This window comes from Oncorhynchus masou, chromosome 21, assembly GCF_036934945.1.
Source record: "Oncorhynchus masou masou isolate Uvic2021 chromosome 21, UVic_Omas_1.1, whole genome shotgun sequence".
In the NCBI taxonomy this organism is placed as follows: Eukaryota; Metazoa; Chordata; class Actinopteri; order Salmoniformes; family Salmonidae; genus Oncorhynchus; species Oncorhynchus masou.
Window position 1 is genome coordinate 14791220 of NC_088232.1, and position 20887 is coordinate 14812106.

Here is a 20887-nt window from a genome sequence, read left to right on the forward strand (position 1 = left end):
CACAAAAGGGCACAATTTACAAATTGGCATATTATGACTATTGGTGTCATCTTCCTCTTGTGCTACATTGCAGGGTGGAGGATATTTCATCTCTGACAGCAGGTCTGTGGTTCCTGCACTGTAAGGGTGCATCACAATCCCAGCACTCAGACCCCTGTCCACACACGGCCCTAAGGAGAGCCCTCACCACCCTCCACATCTACACCTTCCTCCAGCTGATGGAAGCCCCACTGGTGGTGAGAAGCCAGGTTGCCCAGTCTCAAATCAGTCTCTACTCCCTTGCTGGTGGTTGATTTCAGACAGAGTGAATACTGGAGCCACCCTCCTTCTGGCATTCCCTGCCACAGTGTCTGCGTCCATTGTCAACAATATATTCACTTCAAAGACAACTTCAACATTCAAAACAAGCAAATAAAACAGCCTTCTTGCTAAGACAACAGTTTGATTAGCGATTCTTAGGCTACAGGCAGAATACATATATCCCTTGTTGGTGGAACTCTAGTGATTTTGCTCCATTTTTTTTTGTTATTGTTCATGTCTGCGATTAAAACAGTTTATACAATTTCTCTCCCGATCAGAGTGAGGCCTCAGTGGAGCCCTCAGAGGTGAACATGGTCCACAGCCACCTCCAGGTGCCCCTGCTCTTCCTCTTCTCTCAGCCCCACACGGTGGCCCTTGACCGGGTCACTGCCCAAACTCTAGCTTGGAGGCTGAGAGGCCAGGTGGGCCTGGTGCTCATCCACAGGTCAGTACCAGCGGAGGGCCATGACAACACTGGCTCATCCTAGCCTTTGTTGGGATGTGTTAATTTGTAATGAAATGGAAGAAAACAGTCAAATTGAGTTAAACAGGTTGGTAGTAGGGGTACTATCTGTGTGTGTCTTATAAGAAATGCTTGTTTTTGTTTTCTTTTGTATGTTTTACATTTGAGTAATTTAGCAGACTCTCTTATCCAGTGTGACGTCATTCCCTTTTTAAACAGGGGATTTTGAAACATTTTGCTTCAGTGTTACCTAATTTAACATTACCCTGGTTATAGTCATCATGGGTTGGTAGTTCCTACCTATTGCAATATGGCTTGGTCCATGATCTTTTGCCCCTACCCTCTATGCACTCATAAAGATGTGAAAGGATTTGTAGAGTGAGCAATATGGTAGTAGTTCTGATGAGCTTGGCACTGGACCCCCACCCTGTATTGTGTGTACCTATTCAATCCTTTCAGATGTACTTGACATGACCATTGAATTAACATGTAATCTATTCCAACAACACAAGCAAAGAGTAAACTGACTATTCTTTCTGATCTGTGGCAGAGAGAGTCCTGATGTAAAAATCCCACTGGAATACAATGCTGCTTACAGACTACCAGGAGAGGTGAGTCCCTTTTTATTATTTAGCAAGTTACATAAATTGCTTTATAGAAAGCAATCCATTTCTCCCAACAAAATATTATTTGTGATGGCTATACCACCATGCTTAGTTACAGTGAGCTCCAAAAGTATTGGGACAGTGACACTTTTTATTGTTTTGGCTCTGTACTCCATCCAGCATTTTGGATATTAAATGATACAATGACAATGAGGTAGAAGTGCAGACTGTCCGCTTTAATTTGAGGGGATTTTCATCATATCGGGTGAACCGTTTTAGAAGTTACAGCACTTTTTATACATGGTCTACCCCATTTCATGGGACCAAATTCACTTATGTGTATTAAAATAATAAAAAGTGTTGTATTTGGTCCCATATTCCTAGCATGCAATGACTACATTCAAGGTTGTGACTCTACAAAGTTGTTGGATGCACTTACTGTTTGTTTTGGTTGTGTTTCAGATTATTTTGTGCCCAGTAGAAATTAATGGTAAATTGTGTTGTCATTGGATTCACTTTTGTTGTAAATAAGAATAGAATATGTTTCTAAACACTGCTACATTAATGTGGATGCTACCATGTTTACTGATAATCCTGAATGAATTGTGAATAATGAGTGCGAAAGCTATGGACACACAAATATCATACCCCCCCCCCCCCCCCAAAATGCTAACCTCCCCTGTTATTGTAATGGTGATGTCTTGGGGGTATGATATTTGTGAGTCTAATTTTCTTACCCATCTTATTCACTATTCATTCAGGGTTCTGTAATCAAGGTAGCATCCACATTCATGTAGAAGTGTTTAGAAATGTATTCTATTCTTATTTAAAATAAGTGACTCAAATTGCACAATACATTATTTACAGGGCCCTCCACTAATTGGCACCCTTGGTAAATATCAGCAAAACGGGCTGTGAAAAGTCTGTTTATCCTCTTGGTCTTTTATTCAAAATATTCACACAAATCTAATGTTTTTTATTTATTTTTATCATAAACAAATATGTGCGCCCCAATTATTGGCAACCCTTCATTTAATACTTTGTGCTACCTCCTTTTGCCAAGAACAGCTATGAGTCTTCTCTTAAATGCGTTGAGGTTGGCAAACACATGGCAAGGGATCTGAGACCATTCCTCCATACAGAATCTCTTTAGATCCGAGGTCTATGCTTGTGGAGTCTCTTCAGCTCATCCCACAGGTTTACTATGGAGTTTAGGTCAGGGGACTCAGATGGCCATGGCAAAACCTTGATTCTATCGTCTGTGAACTGTTTTTGAGGTGTGCTTTGGATCATTGTCCTGCTGGAAGATCCAACCACGGCCCAGTTTAAGCTTCCTAGCAGAGGCTGTCAGGTTTTATTTTAATATCTGCTGGTACTTGGAGTCCATGATACCATGTGTCCTAACAAGTTCAGTTTGTTTGATGACCGCAAAGGCTTTTTTTATGGCAACCCTCCCAAACAACTTGTGGTTATGTAGGTGGATTCTGATTGTAGTTTTGGAGATATTCTGACCACAAGACTCAACTAAGATCTGGAATTCTCCAGCTGTGATACTTTGGATATTTTTGGGCCACTGTCCTTGTCCTGCAAATATGTGTGTGTGTGTGTATATTTATCTAGAAGTACACTAGGCATTTAGAATTAAATGTGCCGTGCTCTGCGTATCTTCAAAAAGCATTCAGCAACCATCATTTATTTGAGAAACACTTTCTATCATTTGTCGCAAAGAAAGTTTGACAAAAAATAAAAATCCACCCGTCGAATGGATAAAAATGTTGTCGAGCTTTAGAAAATGTCTGCTATCTGCCGTTTCCATTCCGCATGTCGAAATGCTTATGACAAATGCTTTTGACAAATTAATCTCCGTCCATGAAAACCTGCCTACTCTCCCAATACTTTTGGCGCTCACTGTATGTGGTATAAAGAAGTCCTGTTTATTACCATTGTATTGTACAATCAAAATGTCCTCATTTTCAACAGAAATATGATTGGTGTTTGTCCTTCAAGGAGAAATTCTTTCCACAGCTCAAAAGTTACATACACACACTTAGACACGAACAAAATGCTGTGTTTGTCAGGGTTCACAGGTCAAGTACCTGATTCTGAACAATCTAGAGGAGGTTATCGACTTGTTCAGAGATGAGAGCACTCCGGAGGAGGAAGAGGACGATGATAATTGGGCCACTCTTGGTAAGAAGGGGTCTTGTTGGAGATATATTTTATTATTTCCTTTTCCTTGTTTCAGGTCAACATCATAAACAAATTGTACATGTATTGTAATGCCAACAAGAAACCAGATCACAGAATTTAAATTGTGACACTAAACATTTTTAAATTTCACTTTCAGTTCTCTGCGCTCCACAATTTTTCATTAACCCTAAACACTTTTCATTATATTAAATTAGAAGGGGCATTGTAGAAACGTGTCTAGCCCCTCCCTAGGCAGATGTGTAGATAGAAGTGGGTTGTTTATGAGTGTGCATTAAATTAAATGTTTATAGCACTCTGCTCTCACTGTACAATTGGTTGACTGCTTCTTTGTCACTAGATGTGCTTGATGATGAGGTGGCGGAGTCTGTGTACAGAGACAGGGGCCAGAGTCTGGACATGGATGCTGTCACAGAACTCACTGCTGACACGTTCCACAGCGCAGTGGCAGAGAGTGACTACACGGTGGTGCTGTTTTACGTGAAATGTGAGCATATTGCTTTTATATCGTTCTGTATGCGGTTTTAATGTGTAATCTGTTATTTTATTTATCACCTGTGGCCACAGGATGAAATAAGGCTAGAATTAAAGTGTGTGTGTGTGTGTGTGCGAGTGCACGCACATTCAACGACACTTAAAATATAATATAAAATGGACAACTTAAACAATGGAATCTGACGTGTAAATGTGGGCAGGATATTTGTCGATGTTTAAAAAAGGCCTATCTTGGTGGCCAACTTGATTCTTACACGTACTACTAAAGTTAAAGCATTGGATTGGTTTATACCAGGGGTGTAAAAATAATTTAAAGTATTACTTAGGTTGTTTTTTTGGGGTTCTGTACCTTATTTTACTATTTCATATTTTTGACAACTTTTATTCCACTACATTCCTAAAGAAAATATTGTACTTTTTACTCCATACATTTCCCCTGAGAACCAAAAATACACTTTGAATGATTAGCAGGACAGTAAAATGGTCCAATTCACACACTTACCTAGAGAACATCCCCGGTCAATCCTACTGCCTCCGATCTGGCAGACTCACTAAACACAAATGCTTTGTTTTGTAAATGATGTCTGAGTGTTGGTGTGCCCCTGGCTATCCGTACATAAAAAAAATGTGCGGTCTGGTTTGCTTAATATAAGGAATGTGAAAGGATTTTCTACCGTACATTTAAAACCAAGTGCTTTTAGACTTTTACTCAAGTAGTATTTTATTGGATGACTAACTAAATAGAGCATGACAGAAGTAATCTTTACTTTTACTATAGAATGATAATTGGGTACTTTTTCCACAACTGGTTTACACATGGGTGTGAGCGTTTCCTTCCTTCCATATATATTTTGCACCAGTCTTTGCTATATTCCCTTTTTAATTCCAAGTCACATTGTGATTGACTTTTATAATTTCAACTTTCGCTCTTGAACCGAAGGCCATACAGCCATAATGCTCTCATTTGAACAATTGACCACAGCGGGGGCAATGTCCGCAACTGTACCAACACTCTGTCTACACGTTAATAACCACCGCATGCAATAAGGTTTTGGAACATCAGAAATTCTACATTCCTAGCACCCCAAAAATGATTTTACAAATACAAAATATACACTTACTGTGCATCGTTATAACACAAATTCCCACGAAGGTGTTGGAGAAACAAATAACTTTCTTCTGAAACTTGTCAGTCTATTCTTGTTTTGAGAAATGAAGGCTATTCCATGCGAGTAATTGCCAAGAAACTGAAGATCTGGTACAACGCTGTGTACTACTCCCTTCACAGAACAGCGCAATCTAGCTCTAACCAGAATAGAAAGAGGAGTGGGAGGCCCCGGTGCACAACTGAGCAAGGGGACAAGTTAATTAGTGTCTAGTTTGAGAAACTGACACCTCACAAGTCCTCAACTGACAACTTCATTAAATGGTACCTGCAAAACACCAGTCTCAACGTCAACAGTGAAGAGGCAACTCCGGGATGCTGGCCTTCTAGGCAGAGTTGCAAAGAAAAAGCCAAATCTCCGACTGGCCGATTTAAAAAAAAAAAAAAAATTTTTTTAAATAATAATTAAAAAAATTATAAATACAAAAATACATAAAAAAAAAAAAAGATTAAGATGGGCAAAAGGAACACAGACACTGGACACTGAACTCTGCCTAGATCTCTTCATTCAAAGACTCAATCATGGACACTCTGTAACGGCTTTCTTCTGTTGAAGGAGGAGCGGACCAAAATGCAGCGTGGTGGTTACTCATGTTTTATTGATGAAAGTAGACTAGACGTGAAATAATTGGAATGTACAAAAAACAACAGATGGAAACGTGAAAAAACTATACAGCCTGGCTGGTGAAACTAAACACAGAGACAGGAACAATCACCCACGAAAACACTCACAGAATATGGCTGCCTAAATATGGTTCCCAATCAGAGACAACGATAATCTCCTGACTCTGATTGAGAACCGCCTCAGGCAGCCATAGACTATACTATACGCCCCACAAAAACCACAAGACAAAAACACACCACAATAACCCATGTCACACCCTGGCCTGACCAAATAAATAAAGATAAATATAATATATTTCGACCAGGGCGTGACACACTCATACTGATAGTGGCTGCATTGTGTGATGTATTGTTGTCTCTACCTTCTTGCCCATTGTGCTGTTATCTGTGTCCAATAATGTTTACCATGTTGTGTGTTGCTACCATGCTATGTTGTCTTAGGTCTCTTTATGTAGTGTTGTCTCTCTCGTCATGATGTGTGTTTTTGTCCTATTTTTATTTTTCATCCCTGTCCCAGCAGAAGGCCTTTTGGTAGGCAGTCATTATAAATAAGAATTTGTTCTTAACTGACTTGCTTAGTTAAATAAACTATACAACCCAAATAGCTCCTCTAACATTACAGCCTTATTCTGAAATTGATTAACTGTTTTTTTTTTTTTTACCTCATCCACACACTATCCCATAATAACAAAGTGAAATGTTAGCAAATTTATAATTTTAACATACCTTTATTTACATAAGTATTCAGACCCTTTGCTATAAGACTTGAAATTGAGTTCCGGTGCATCCTTTATCCATTGATCATCCTTGAGATGTTTTGATAACTTGATTGGAGTCCACCTGTGGTTATGATTTGGAAAGGCACACGGCTGTTTATCGAAGGTCCCACAGTTGACCCTGCATGTCAGAGCTAAAACCAAGCCATGAGGTCGAAGGTGTTGTTGTGCACAGATCTGGGGAAAGGTTCAAAAACATTTCTGTAGCTTTAAAGGTCCCCAAGAACAGTGGCCTCCATTGTTAAATGGATGAAGTTTGGAACCACCAAGAAACTTCCTAGAACTGGCTGCCTGGACAAACCGAGCAATCGGGGGAGAAGGGCCTTTGTCAGGGAGGTGACCAAGAACCCAATGGTCACTCTGACAGAGCTCCAGAGTTCCTCTGTGGAGATGGGAGAACCTTCCAGAAGGATGACCGTCTCTGCAGCACTTCACCAATCAGGCCTTTATGGTAGAGTGGCCAGACGGAAGCCACTCCTCAGTAAAAGGCACCTAAGGACTCTCAGACCATGAGAAACTATTCTCTGGTCTGATGAAACCAAGATTGAACTCTTTGGTTTGAATACCAAGCTTCACGTCTGGAGGAAACCTGGCACCATCCAGGCTGTAATCTGTGCTAAAGGGTCTGAATTACCTATGTAAATGTAATTTTTCTTTTTTTAAATTTGTAATAAATTTGCCAACATTTTTTCAGTTTGTCATTATGGGGTTTTGTGTGTAGATTGAGGAAACATTCATTTAATACATTTTCGAATAAGGCTGTTGCTAAACAGTGGGAAAAGTCTACGGGTTTGAATACTTTCCGAATGCACTGTATGTGTAGAAATAGTTTTATGTAACTAAATAAAAAATGAGCACAACCTGTCTAAAAAGTAACACTGAATATTTTTTTGGGGTAGAAATTAAAACTAATATAAAATCCCAAAACTATAATAACCTTGCTCAGACAGGTGTTGGCTATGCCAGCGGACCATGGCTATGTTTCTGAGCTTGTACCTCCCAGTATTGCTCTCATTCTCAAACTCGAGCTGGCCGCCAGCATAGGCTGAGGGGTAGAATGTAAATAGTGATAATTACATTTGAAATAAAGTACAGGCTATAACAGGGCTACAATGAACTCGCTAAACCGTCTGAAATTATTACTCCTGCCATGTACAAATGACTGACATGGCATATGCGAATAGGACTAGAATTACCTATGTGGTGGTTTGTGCTTGTGCACATAATTGCATAACCCGACCACCCCCAGTAAAACTAATCCTGTCCGAATAGGGCTGTTTCCTCGTCTGCTGTTGCCTCTGTTGCATTGTTCTCAGTCTCAATATGCTGGTTAATTTTGCTATTATGCACATAGCAACGTAGGGAAAGGCGGCAATTCTTCTGAAGATTGTTTTAGAACCGCAGACAGCGACTGTATCCAACGTGGTAGAAGGCGCATTTGTTATAGAATAACATATTTATTAGTGTGCACCATTTATTTTTTACTTAATATAACCATATACAGTGCCTTGCGAAAGTATTCGGCCCACTTGAACTTTGCGACCTTTTGCCACATTTCAGGCTTCAAATATAAAGATATAAAACTGTATTTTTTTGTGAAGAATCAACAACAAGTGGGACACAATCATGAAGTGGAACGACATTTATTGGATATTTCAAACTTTTTTAACAAATCAAAAACTGAAAAATTGGGCGTGCAAAATTATTCAGCCCCTTTACTTTCAGTGCAGCAAACTCTCTCCAGAAGTTCAGTGAGGATCTCTGAATGATCCAATGTTGACCTAAATGACTAATGATGATAAATACAATCCACCTGTGTGTAATCAAGTCTCCGTATAAATGCACCTGCACTGTGATAGTCTCAGAGGTCCGTTAAAAGCGCAGAGAGCATCATGAAGAACACACCAGGCAGGTCCGAGATACTGTTGTGAAGAAGTTTAAAGCCGGATTTGGATACAAAAAGATTTCACAAGCTTTAAACATCCCAAGGAGCACTGTGCAAGCGATAATATTGAAATGGAAGGAGCATCAGACCACTGCAAATCTACCAAGACCTGGCCGTCCCTCTACACTTTCAGCTCATACAAGGAGAAGACTGATCAGAGATGCAGCCAAGAGGCCCATGATCACTCTGGATGAACTGCAGAGATCTACAGCTGAGGTGGGAGACTCTGTCCATAGGACAACAATCAGTCGTATATTGCACAAATCTGGCCTTTATGGAAGAGTGGCAGGAAGAAAGCCATTTCTTAAAGATATCCATAAAAAGTGTTGTTTAAAGTTTGCCACAAGCCACCTGGGAGACACACCAAACATGTGGAAGAAGTTGCTCTGGTCAGATGAAACCAAAATTGAACTTTTTGGCAACAATGCAAAACGTTATGTTTGGCGTAAAAGCAACACAGCTCATCACCTTGAACACACCATCCCCACTGTCAAACATGGTGGTGGCAGCATCATGATTTGGGCCTGCTTTTCTTCAGCAGGGACAGGGAAGATGGTTAAAATTGATGGGAAGATGGATGGAGCCAAATACAGGACCATTCTGGAAGAAAACCTGATGGCGTCAGCAAAAGACCTGAGACTGGGACGGAGATTTGTCTTCCAACAAGACAATGATCCAAAACATAAAGCAAAATCTACAATGGAATGGTTCAAAAATAAACATATCCAGGTGTTAGAATGGCCAAGTCAAAGTCCAGACCTGAATCCAATCGAGAATCTGTGGAAAGAACTGAAAACTGCTGTTCACAAATCCAACCTCACTGAGCTCGAGCTGTTTTGCAAGGAGGAATGGGAAAAAATGTCAGTCTCTCGATGTGCAAAACTGATAGAGACATACCCCAAGCGACTTACAGCTGTAATCGCAGCAAAAGGTGGCGCTACAAAGTATTAACTTAAGGGGGCTGAATAATTTTGCACGCCCAATTTTTCAGTTTTTGATTTGTTAAAAAAGTTTGAAATATCCAATAAATGTCGTTCCACTTCATGATTGTGTCCCACTTGTTGTTGATTCTTCACAAAAAAATACAGTTTTATATCTTTTATGTTTGAAGCCTGAAATGTGGCAAAAGGTCGCAAAGTTCAAGGGGGCCGAATACTTTTGCAAGGCACTGTACCTCTTCAGTATCACGTCTTAAAATGGACTGTGCTATCCCCGTGGCCTCCTCAATGGATTAGTCCACCGAGACGGGTGCAAATCATTCTACTAGTTTTCCTTTTATCATTTTCAAATGTATTTTATGATTCAGGATTGCCATGGCAAAGAAAGTCTCACACAGTTCTGTATAAGACAATCAGTGTACAAGTAGTATGGTCTCAGATTTGTTTGTGCTATCATGTCAACTCCTTGCCATACCAAACATTTGTTTCGCATGATGACAGGTGCCCAGGCTAGTGTAAAAGACACCCCCTCGGTCCTGTTATTTGGAATCCATAACATGTTTATTTGACTACATTTACAATTCTGTTACGATTACACTACATTTCTGTATTGAAATGTAAGTCGGTCTATTTTTCTCCACCAGGGGATGCTGTCTCCATGGCTTTCATGCAGTCCTACATAGAGGTGTCAGAATTCCTAGAAGGTAATACATTAAGACATGCATTTGAATGGTTGATTCAGCAGTTCTCCTTTCAATGTTATTGTAAATCACTGTACTTGAAGCAAAAGGGGTTAGGTAAGTTCCCTGATAATCTTGACAGTTAATCAATATGACCTTTTTTTTTGGCTCTGTCAATAAGACGAGTCCTACAAAGACCTTGTGGTCGATAAGACAATTTTGGCTCGGTCAATAGAACTAATTTCATCTGGTCCGTCAGAGCAATATGCCTGACTGTCGGATACTTATGCCATTTGTCTGTATATCTTTGTATTTGATATCCAGATCTGTTGATTGTATCTATTTGTCATCTTAAGGAATATGACGGTGAACAGTATATGTGGCCTATCCATTTTACATCCATGTGTCAGTTGTCTTTATGCATGTATCTTACGTGTCCTGTCTATCCGGATGTATCCATAAGACGCTGACGTCAGCGACGTGGAGCTGGCTGTGCTGGATTGTGGGGAGTGGACTGATGTGTGCAGTGCTCAGAAAATCCGCTCCTTTCCCACCGTCCGTCTGTACCGCCCACAGGAGCCTAGCCAGCCCTACCAAGGCATGCTGGGTACTGAGAGCCTGAACAGGTTCATCATGCTGTGAGTGACACCTCCACTAAAGTAAAATAGAACATATAGAATATTCTATTGCATTTATGGACATCTCCTTCAAACTAGGTAGGTATATGTGGCCAGTTCAGGTGGGTTCAATGTGGGCAGAATGTTCAGCTATAAATGTGTTGTGTACAGTAGATATATTGTTTACCCTCGAAGGAAGGCTCAAAAAACTAAAGCTAGAACTTCCTTCATTTACATGTATGTTACTGTAATGCCTTCATTTACATGTTCTATTAAAAGGCCATTATGTAGAGAGAAAAAAGGATGGGAATCGCTGCTGTGAGGTTAGTGGCAGTCGAACTTTGAAGGTACTCTGAATAAATAAATAAAATTCTAGCTTAATTTACTTGTTACCGTAATGCCTTCATTTACATATTATAATAACAAAGTGACATGGTAGTGTGTTATTACATGTTACCTTAATGCTTTGTTTACATGTTACCTACCTTTCTCAAATTTCACCCTTTTCTGCACATTTATCCATTTGTTCTTAAAACGGGTGCATTCTTTCCTCATCTGGAAGATGAGTGCTTTGTTGTGTGTGTGTGTGTGTGTGTGTGTGTGTGTGTGTGTGTGTGACATTTTTGGGGGGAGAAAACACTGTTGTGAAGGGTGCCCAGCCATGTCTTTCATAAAGATTTTAAAGCATTTTTGCGTGTTAGTCAGAGAGCTTAGAAAGAGCGGGGGAGAAAGGGATCAAACCCCTGTCTGAGCGGTTGCGTACATGTGATAAGACCGTCAAACCATGGGGCCTTCACATCACCATGTCTGTGTTTTTCTTTTGGTGTGTGACCCAGGAGTCGTCTGGTGTCCCCTGTCCTCCTGTCCTCTCCTGATGAGGTGACATCATTCCTGGAGGGGGACCTGTACCAGCGACATGCAGCTATCGCCCCTGTCACAGTACTAGGCCTGTTCAGCTCCACAGCAGATGCAGGTAGCGTATGTGTGTGGCATTAACATATATAACAATCATGAATTAAAATGGAATTCTCTAGTCTCATAGTGTGTGTGTCTCTCAGGTGTGCCAGTGTTCAAGGAAGCAGCAAAAGCACTCAGAGGAGAGACAATGGTCGGGTTGTTTGCTGACAGACAAGCAGAAATATGGTACAGTGCTAATTTAAAATCATGTGTGTGTATCATACTGGAGGAATCTATCACACCCAACAAGCTAGTTTAGGTGCAGGAACATAATAACTAAAAGTAGTATTTATTTATCCAAGTGTGTGGGGACTTTTTTTCAGTCTTCTCAAAGTGTATCATACTCCTAGGATTTTTTTTTTTTCTCCATGGATTTTGCTTATGTATGTATTGGAGTTTAATACGTGTGCCTTTTGGAATATCCTGTAATTCTCCAATAACATTAACACCACATATTCAACAAATCTGTACACCTAATGTTTGTCCTCTTTAGTAGAGGATGTTTATTAGAAGAGTTTTGAAATGATACAAATAAGGAAGATGGAGGGTGGGGGTGAAGGAGATGGAAACTGGTTTGGTCAGCAGCGGTCATCTTGGGCAATGTAGATACGTGACTTATCTCTTTACTCTCCACACTTTGGTAAAGACTCCTCAAAGCCCTACCCTTTTCTTCAGCTTTTTCTTCACTGGGACATTAAACATCCATTTAAACATTTGCCGTGTTTAATTTGAGTTGTGACCTAAAGAGTTATCTTGTCAGGTTGACACAACCTCTTGATACTCCCCATCCCGGATCCGGGATCGTGAATAAAGCCTCAGGCTCATTAGCATAACGCAACGTTAACGATTTCTGAAAATCGCAAATAAAATGAAAATAATGCGCCTGCTCTCAAGCTTAGCCTTTTCTTAACAACACTGTCATCTCAGATTTTCAAAATATGCTTTTGAACCATAGCAATTCACTAATTTGTGTAAGAGTATGCAAAGCTAGCTTAGCATTTTGAGTAGCATTTAGCACGCAACATTTTCACAAAAACCAGATAACCAAATAAATAAAATCATTTACCTTTGAAGAGCTTCGGATGTTTTCAATGAGGAGACTCTCAGTTACATAGCAAATGTTCAGTTTTTCCTGAAAGAATCTTTGTGTAGGAGAAATCGTTCCGTTTTGTACATCACATTCGGCTACCGAAACGAACCGAAAATTCAGTCACCAACAACGTCAAACTTTTTCCGAATTAACTCCATAATATCGACCGAAACATGGCAAACGTTGTTTGGAATCAATCCTCAAGGTGTTTTTTCACATATCTCTTCATTGATATATCGTTCGTGGAAGCCTGCTTTCTTCTCTGAATTCCATGGAAAAATACTTGCAGCTGAGGTTTGCGCACCAATTTCGGCGCAGGACACCGGGCGGACACCTGGTAAATGTGGTCTCTTATGGTCAATCTTCCAATGATATGCCTACAAATACGTCACAATGCTGCAGACACCTTGGGGAAACGACAGAAAGGGCAGGCTCATTCCTCTCGCATTCACAGCCATATAAGGAGACAATGGAAAACGGAGCCTCAAAAATCCTGCTCATTTCCTGGATGCCGTTTCATCTTGGTTTTGCCTGTAGCTCACGTTCTAGGGCACGCACAGAGAATATCTTTGCAGTTCTGGAAACGTCAGTGTTTTCTTTCCAAAGCTACCAATTATATGCATAGTCGAGCATCTTTTTGTGACAAAATATTGCGCTTAAAACGGGCACGTCTTTTTATCCAAAAATGAAATGGCGCCCCCATAGCATCAAGAGGTTAATGAATGTCACTCATCACAATGGGCTGTAAACAAATAAAACGATTAGATCTTAGTTTACTTTTACAACCAGCCAAAATATTGAAGATATTGACATTGCACTTGGAACTAACAATAATGTTTGTTATTAGCGGTACATTGAAAGTAATTAATATGGTCATTAAATAGTAATAGTCCTTGGTTGGGGTCTGAGCAGATTATTTGTTGCGATTGCAAGCAATAGATAGTAAAGGGTTGTGGAAACCTTTTTAGATCCACTATTTATTCCATGAGACAACTAGATCTAGGGTATGACTGTGGCAATGCGTAGGTTCGGAGACATGTTGGACAAAACCCACTGAGTCGATGATTACTTCGAAAGCCTTTTTGGAGTGGGTCTGTGGACTTTTCCATGTGAATATTGAAGTCACCTAAAATGTGAATATCTGCCATGACTGAGAGGTCCAATCGGAATTCAGACAACTAAGTCAGATAAGCTGTATACGGGCCAGGAGGCCTGTAAACGGTAGCTATAAAAGTGATTGAGTAAGCTGCATAGATTTCATTACTAAAGACAAATGTAGTCCTTTTTTCGTATTGAAATTTTGCTGTCGTTAATTTTAGCAACACTTCTGTCTTTCGATGGATGCGAGGGGTGGGTGGGTGTATGGTCACGATTGTAAAACGGAGGAGAGGCCTCATGTACACATCAGGATTGAGCCATGTTTCAGTCATGCCAATCACATCGAGGTTTATGATCAGTAATTCGTTAATTGACTGACTGACTGCCTTGGAAGGGAGGGAACTAACATTAAGTAGAGGACTATTATCACAATCTCTTTCAATAATGACTGTAATGGAGGAGGACTTTATTCCACTGAGATTGCTAAGGCGAACACTGCCATGTTTTGCCTGACCAAGATCGAGACACAGGCACAACCAGAGCTTGAGTTGTGAGACTCTGCTGTAGAGCTCATCACTCCCTCTAACTGGGAGGGGGCCAAAGACAATTACTTGAAGCCAACATCTTTCTCTGACATGGTGAGTTTGGACCCAGGTACAGAGAAGAGACCAGATGAGGAATCAGTGGTTAGGGATAAACATAATACGTTACTGAGAAACTGTAATGGAGGGAAGAGTGGGAAAACAACAAAAACTAAGTTTCAAACTCCGGAGACAAACGCACACGGCACATAATTCAAACTTCAGCAAAGGACAACCAAAAACACACCTTTTTTAACAGGGAAATCAGAACGATTAAGTAGGACGCACCTGAGTGTCGTTAATGGCCCTAGGACGTTCTATGCCGCTCTCTGGTGACAGGTGGAACCATGACAGGACAGTACCTCCCCCTTCTAGGAGCGGCTCCAGCCTTGGAGCCAGAGCGACTACCACGTAGTTGGTTGTAGTCCCAGATCCAGGATGTCCCGAGCAGGCAGCCATGCTTCTTTAACACAGCGCGCATCCAACCCGGAAGCCAGCTGCACCAATGTGTCGGAGGAAACACCGTACACCTAGCGACCTGATCAGCGTGCACTGCGCCCGGCCCGCAGGATTATTTTTAACTGCGCCCGGCCCGCCACAGGAGTCGCTAGTGCGCGATGAGACAAGGATGTCACATCTAGCACTGCAATGCAGTGCCTTAGACCACTGTGCCACCCGGGAGGCCTGAGTCCTACTTTTAAGGGAAGATCACCGGTGGACAGCCACACTCGTTGATCCGGTCGGAGGAGCCGAAGAGGCCTTTGGTGGCGGTTTGCGTGTTGGTGACGGGCAGATGATCGGAGAAAGGTTGATCGCCCTCTGATCCAGGTGAGGTGACATCTTGAACGCCTCGGATGATGACACTCCCTCTTGTTCAGAAAACGGTGGGCGAACCAGAACTGACACTCAATCGGCGACAGTAAATTAGACGAGTTCAGCAATGTGTTGTCTGACCGCAGTATGCTCACGAGTAACTTGCACCAGTTGTTTGTTTGTGGAGACAAAACAGGGGAGGAACTTCTCCAGCTCCTGGTTGGCCTGCTCTGTTTGCCCATTCAACTGTGGGAGGAACCCTGAGGAGAGACTCACCGATGCCCCCAACAGGGAGCAGAAGGCTTTCCAATACCGTGTGATGGACTGGGGCTTACGATCCGAGAAAATGTCCTGAGAAAGTCTGTGTAGTCTCAAGACTCCTTCGCTGAGGGCAACTTTGGTAAGGCAATGGGCTGCCTTGGAGAACTGACCAACGACCACGAGGATAGTGGTAAGCCTTTTGGGATGGAGGTAACCCTGTGATAGTCTACTTACAGGTGGGACCAGGGCTGGCTGGGGATGGGCAGAGGTTGGACCAACCCAGCCGGGGCTCTGTTTTTACGACTTGCTTTGGCCACGTGCAACATAAAGTCTGTTAGTGGGACTCCCGCCAGGGTCAGGTTCTCGGGTCTGGGCTTGTCGTACCATGGTTTCTATATTCCATAACAAGTGGAGACACAATGCGGGACCTGGGGATGATGGGCTCTAAGTCCCTCCTTGACAGGGCATCTGCTTTCTGATTATTGGATCCCGGGCGATTAGGCTGACCCTGTAAAACGGAGCCCGCCTGGCGAGCATTCAACCTCCTGGCTTCTTGAATGGAGACCAAGTACTTATGGTCTGTCCAGATCACGGAAGGATGAGGTGCCCCCTCCAACCAGTGTCTCCACACCTCAAGGGCCCACTTGACTGCCAAGAGCTCTGTTGCCCACATCGTGGTTGCATTCCGCTGGCGAGAAACGCTTGGAAAATGTCCAAGGCATCCACCTCTACCACAAAGGGACAAGTAGGATCAGGATGAATGAGGATGGGTCCGGAGGTGAAATGTCCCTTGAACTCCATGAATGGCCTGTCAGCTTTGGGGGTCCAGCCGATACAGGTCTGAGACTTGCAGGGTAGGGCTGTGAGAGGCACTGCCACGACACCAAAGTTCTGTAAAACGCCTGTAAAAATGGCCAAACCCAAGGAACTGCTGGAGGCGTCTCAGGACTTGGCGGGCTTGCAGTATGTGTTCCGGAAGGGTCTTGGAGAAGATCAGGATGTTATTGAGGTAAACAAAGACGAACCGATTCAACGGTTGACCAATGCTTGGAAGACTGCCAGTGAGTTAGATCATCTGAATGGCATGCTAAATACGCATAGTGGACACTAGGGGTGTTAACTTCTTGGTTACTGGGGGGCAGTATTTAGTAGCTTGGAAGAATAAGGTGCCCAGAGTAAACTGCCTGCTATTCAGCCATAAATTCTAGAATATGCATATAATTAGTATATTTGGATAGAAAACACTCTAAAGTTTCTAAAACTGTTTGAATGATGTCTGTGAGTATAACAGAACTCATATGGCAGGTGAAAACCTGAGAAATAAATCCAGGTCATGTTGCAATTCCTAAGGCTTCCACTAGATGTCAACAGTCTTTAGACTGTAAAGGAGGGGCTCATAAGGGCTCTTTGAGTCAGTGGTCTGGCAGAGAGCCACGGGCTCGTGACGCGCGGTCATGAGAGTTAGCTCGCATTCCATTGCTTTTCTACAGACAAAGGAATTGTCCGGTTGGAACATTATTGAAGATTAGGTTAACATCCTAAAGATTGATTCTATACATCGTTTGACATGTTACTACAGACTGTAACGGAACTTTTTGACATTTCGTCTGCTCCTAGTGAACACGCTTCGTGGCTTTGGATTTGTTTACAAAACATGCTAACAAAAGTAGCTATTTGGACATAAATGATGGACATTATCGAACAAATCAAACATGTATTGTCGAACTGGGATTCCTGGGAGTGCATTCTGATAAAGGTAAGTGAATATTTATAATGCTATTTCTGACTAATATAGACTACACAACACGCTGGATATTTCTTTGGCTGATTTGGGCTCTGAATGCCGTAGATTATTGCATGGTGTGCTTTTTCCGTAAAAAAAAATTGGAAATATTTGTATTTATTTATTTAACCTTTTATTTAACCAGGTAGGCAAGTTGAGAACAAGTTCTCATTTACAATTGCGACATGGCCAAGATAAAGCAAAGCAGTTCGACATATACAACAACAGTTACATATGGAGTAAAACAAACATACAGTAGAAAAATAAGTCTATATACAATGTGAGCAAATGAGGTGAGATAAGAGAGGTAATGGCAAAAAAGGCCATGGTGGGGAAGTAAATACAATCTAGCAAGTAAAAGACTGGAATGGTAGATTTGTAGTGGGAGAATGTGAAGTAGAAATAATGGGGTGCAAAGGAGCAAAATGAATAAATACAGTAGGGGAGGGGGTAGTTGTTTGGGCTAAATTATAGATGTGCAGTAATCTGTGAGCTGCTCTGACAGCTGGTGCTTAAAGCTAGTGAGGGAGATAAGTGTTTCCAGTTTTTTGTAGTTCGTTCCAGTCATTGGCAACAGAGAACTGTAAAGAGAGGCAGCCAAAGGAGGAATTGGCTTTTGGGGTGACCAGAGAGATATACCTGCTGGAGCGCGTGCTACAGGTGGGTGCTGCTATGGTGACCAGTGAGCTGAGATAAGGGGGGACTTTACCTAGCAGGGTCTTGTAGATGACCTGGAGCCAGTGGGTTTGAGTATGAAGCGAGGGCCAGCCAACGAAAGCGTACAGGTCGCAGTGGTGGGCTTTGGTGACAAAACGGATGGCACTGTGATAGACTGCATCCAATTTATTGAGTAGGGTATTGGAGGCTATTTTGTAAATGACATTGCCAAAGTCGAAGATCGGTAGTATGGTCAGTTTTACAAGGGTATGTTTGGCAGCATGAGTGAAGGCTGCTTTGTTGCGAAATAGGAAGCAAATTCTAGATTTAATTTTGGATTGGAGATGATTAATGTGAGCCTGGAAGGAGAGTTTCCGTTCTAACCAGACACCTTGTAGTTGTCCACATATTCTAAGTCAGAACCGTCCAGAGTAGTGATGCTAGACGGGCGGGCAGGTGCAGGAAGCGATCGGTTGAAGAGCATGCATTTAGTTTTACTTGCATTTAAGAGCAGTTGGAGGCCACAGAAGGAGAGTTGTATGGCATTGAAGCTCGTTGGGGGGTTGTTAACAGTGTCCAAAGAAGGGCCAGAAGTATACAGAATGATGTCGTCTGCGTAGAGTTGGACCAGAGACTCACCAGCAGCAAGAGCGACATCATTGATGTATACAGAGAAGAGAGTCGGCCCAAGAATTGAACCCTGTGGCACCCCCATAGAGACTGCCAGAGGCCCGGACAACAGGCCCTTTGATTACACACATGGAGCTCTATCAGAGAAGTTGGTGAACCAGGCGAGGCAATCATTTGAGGAAACCAAGGCTATCGAGTCTGCCGATGAGGATGTGGTGATTGACAGTCGAAAGCCTTGGCCAGGTCAATGAATACGGCTGCACAGTAATGTTTCTTATCGATGGCGGTTAAGATATCGTTTAGGAGCGTGGCTGAGGTGTTTGTTCACTTGGCTCTCGAAGACCTTAGAAAGGCAGGGTAGGACAGATATAGGTCTGTAGCAGTTTGGGTCGTGTTCCTCCCCCTTTTGAAGAGGGGGATGACCGCAGCTGCTTTCCAATCTTTGGGAATCTCAGAGGACACAAGAGGTTGAACAGGCTAGTAATAGGGGTTGCAACAATTTCGGCAGATAATTTTAGAAAGAAAGGGTCCAGATTGTCGAGCCCGGCTGATTTGTAGGGGTCCAGATTTTGCAGCTCTTTCAGAACATCCGCTGACTGGATTTGGGATAAGAAGAAATGGTGAAGAATTGGGAGAGTTGCTGTGGGGGGTGCAGTGCTGTTGACCGGGATAGTGGTAGCCAGGTGGAAAGCATGGCCAGCCGTAGAAAAATGCTTATTGAAATTCTCAATTATAGTGGATTTATCGGTGGTGACAGTGTTTCCTATCCTCAGTGCGGTGGGCAGCTGGGAGGTGTTCTTATTCTCCATTGACTTTACAGTGTCCCAGAACTTTTTTGAGTTTGTGTTGCAAGAAGCACATTTCTGCTTGAAAAAGCTAGCCTTGGCTTTTCTAACTGCCTGTATATAACTGCTTCCCTGAAAAGTTGCATATCACGGGGGCTGTTCGATGTTAATGCAGAACTCCATAGGATGTTTTTGGGTTGGGAAGTCCGGTCTGGGGAGAACCAAGGGCTATATCTGTTCATCTGACACAGTGGTTGCATTAAGGAGAAGTTTATCTAAAGTTCCATGTATAATAGTTGTATCTTTTATCAATGTTTTATATGAGTATTTCTGTGAATTGATGTGGCTCTCTGGAATTACTGAACATAACACGCCAATGTAAAATAAGATTTTTGGATATAAATATGCACTTTATCGAACAAAACATACATGTATTGTGTAACATGAAGTCCTATGAGTGTCATCTGAAGATCATCAAAGGTTAGTGATTTAATTTTATATTTCTGCTTTTTGTTACTCCTCTCTTTGGCTGGAAAAAAGGCTGTTTTTCTGTGACTTGGTGGTGACCTAACATAATCGTTTGTGGTGCTTTTGCTGTAAAGCCTTTTTGAAATCAGACACTGTGGCTGGATTAATGAGAACTGTATCTTTTAAAATGGTGTAAAATAATTGTATGCTTGAGGTATTGTAATTGAGATTTTTGTTGTTTTGAATTTGCACCCCCTGCACTTTCACTGGCTGTTGGCGGGGTGGGACGCTACCATCCCGAATATTCCAGAGAGGTTAAAGGAAGTCTCCCACTCATCTCCCTCCCTTATTTTCGCCAGATTGTAAGCGTTGCGGAGGTCCAATTTGGTAAAGAATTCAGCACCCTCGGTCAGCTTCAAGGCGGCAGACATCGGGTAGGGGGTAACGGTTCTTAATTGTGGTCCTGTTCAGCCCTCGGTAGTCGATGCAAAGACACAGACCTCCAAACCTGCACCATCTTTGGATGTTGAGGAGTGAATGAAACCTGGCTCGAGCAACTCGTGAATATAATTGTCCATTACTGCAGCTTCAGGGAGTAAATACGGGCCCGGGGAGGGGTGGAGACGGTAGGAGTTCTATGGTGCAGTCATATGGACAATGAGGAGGGAGGGTGTCCGCTTGCCTCTTACTGAAGGCCTCCCAGAGGTCGACTTATTCGCGGGGGAGAGCGGGGATGCAGGGGGACGCGGCGAGGCTCTAGGCGGGGGTCTTAGACATTTAGTCAGGCAGTTTTTACCCCAGTCTAGTAGCATATACTCCAGAATGTTATGAAGAGTGATCAGATTAATTGCAAAGTCCCTCTTTTCCATGCAAATATTTCCACTGCATTTCAGCCCTGCCACAAAAGAACCAGCTGTCATCAGCTGATTCTGTAATTAACACAGGTGT

At 42.3% G+C, this 20887-nt stretch overlaps 1 protein-coding gene across 3 annotated transcripts in view; it reads left to right on the top strand.

Annotated features, from left to right (window-relative positions):
• The window catches only part of txndc16 (thioredoxin domain containing 16), a 49136-nt gene that overhangs the window by 10887 nt on the left and 17362 nt on the right, over positions 1-20887 (top strand). For all 3 annotated transcript variants that reach the window (XM_064927536.1, XM_064927538.1, XM_064927539.1), the window contains 9 exons: positions 74-236; positions 579-745; positions 1314-1374; positions 3447-3558; positions 3917-4063; positions 10164-10223; positions 10663-10837; positions 11653-11789; positions 11875-11959. In XM_064927536.1, coding sequence (XP_064783608.1) covers positions 74-236; positions 579-745; positions 1314-1374; positions 3447-3558; positions 3917-4063; positions 10164-10223; positions 10663-10837; positions 11653-11789; positions 11875-11959 — 1107 coding nt within the window. The remainder of the gene's footprint in view (positions 1-73; positions 237-578; positions 746-1313; positions 1375-3446; positions 3559-3916; positions 4064-10163; positions 10224-10662; positions 10838-11652; positions 11790-11874; positions 11960-20887) is intronic.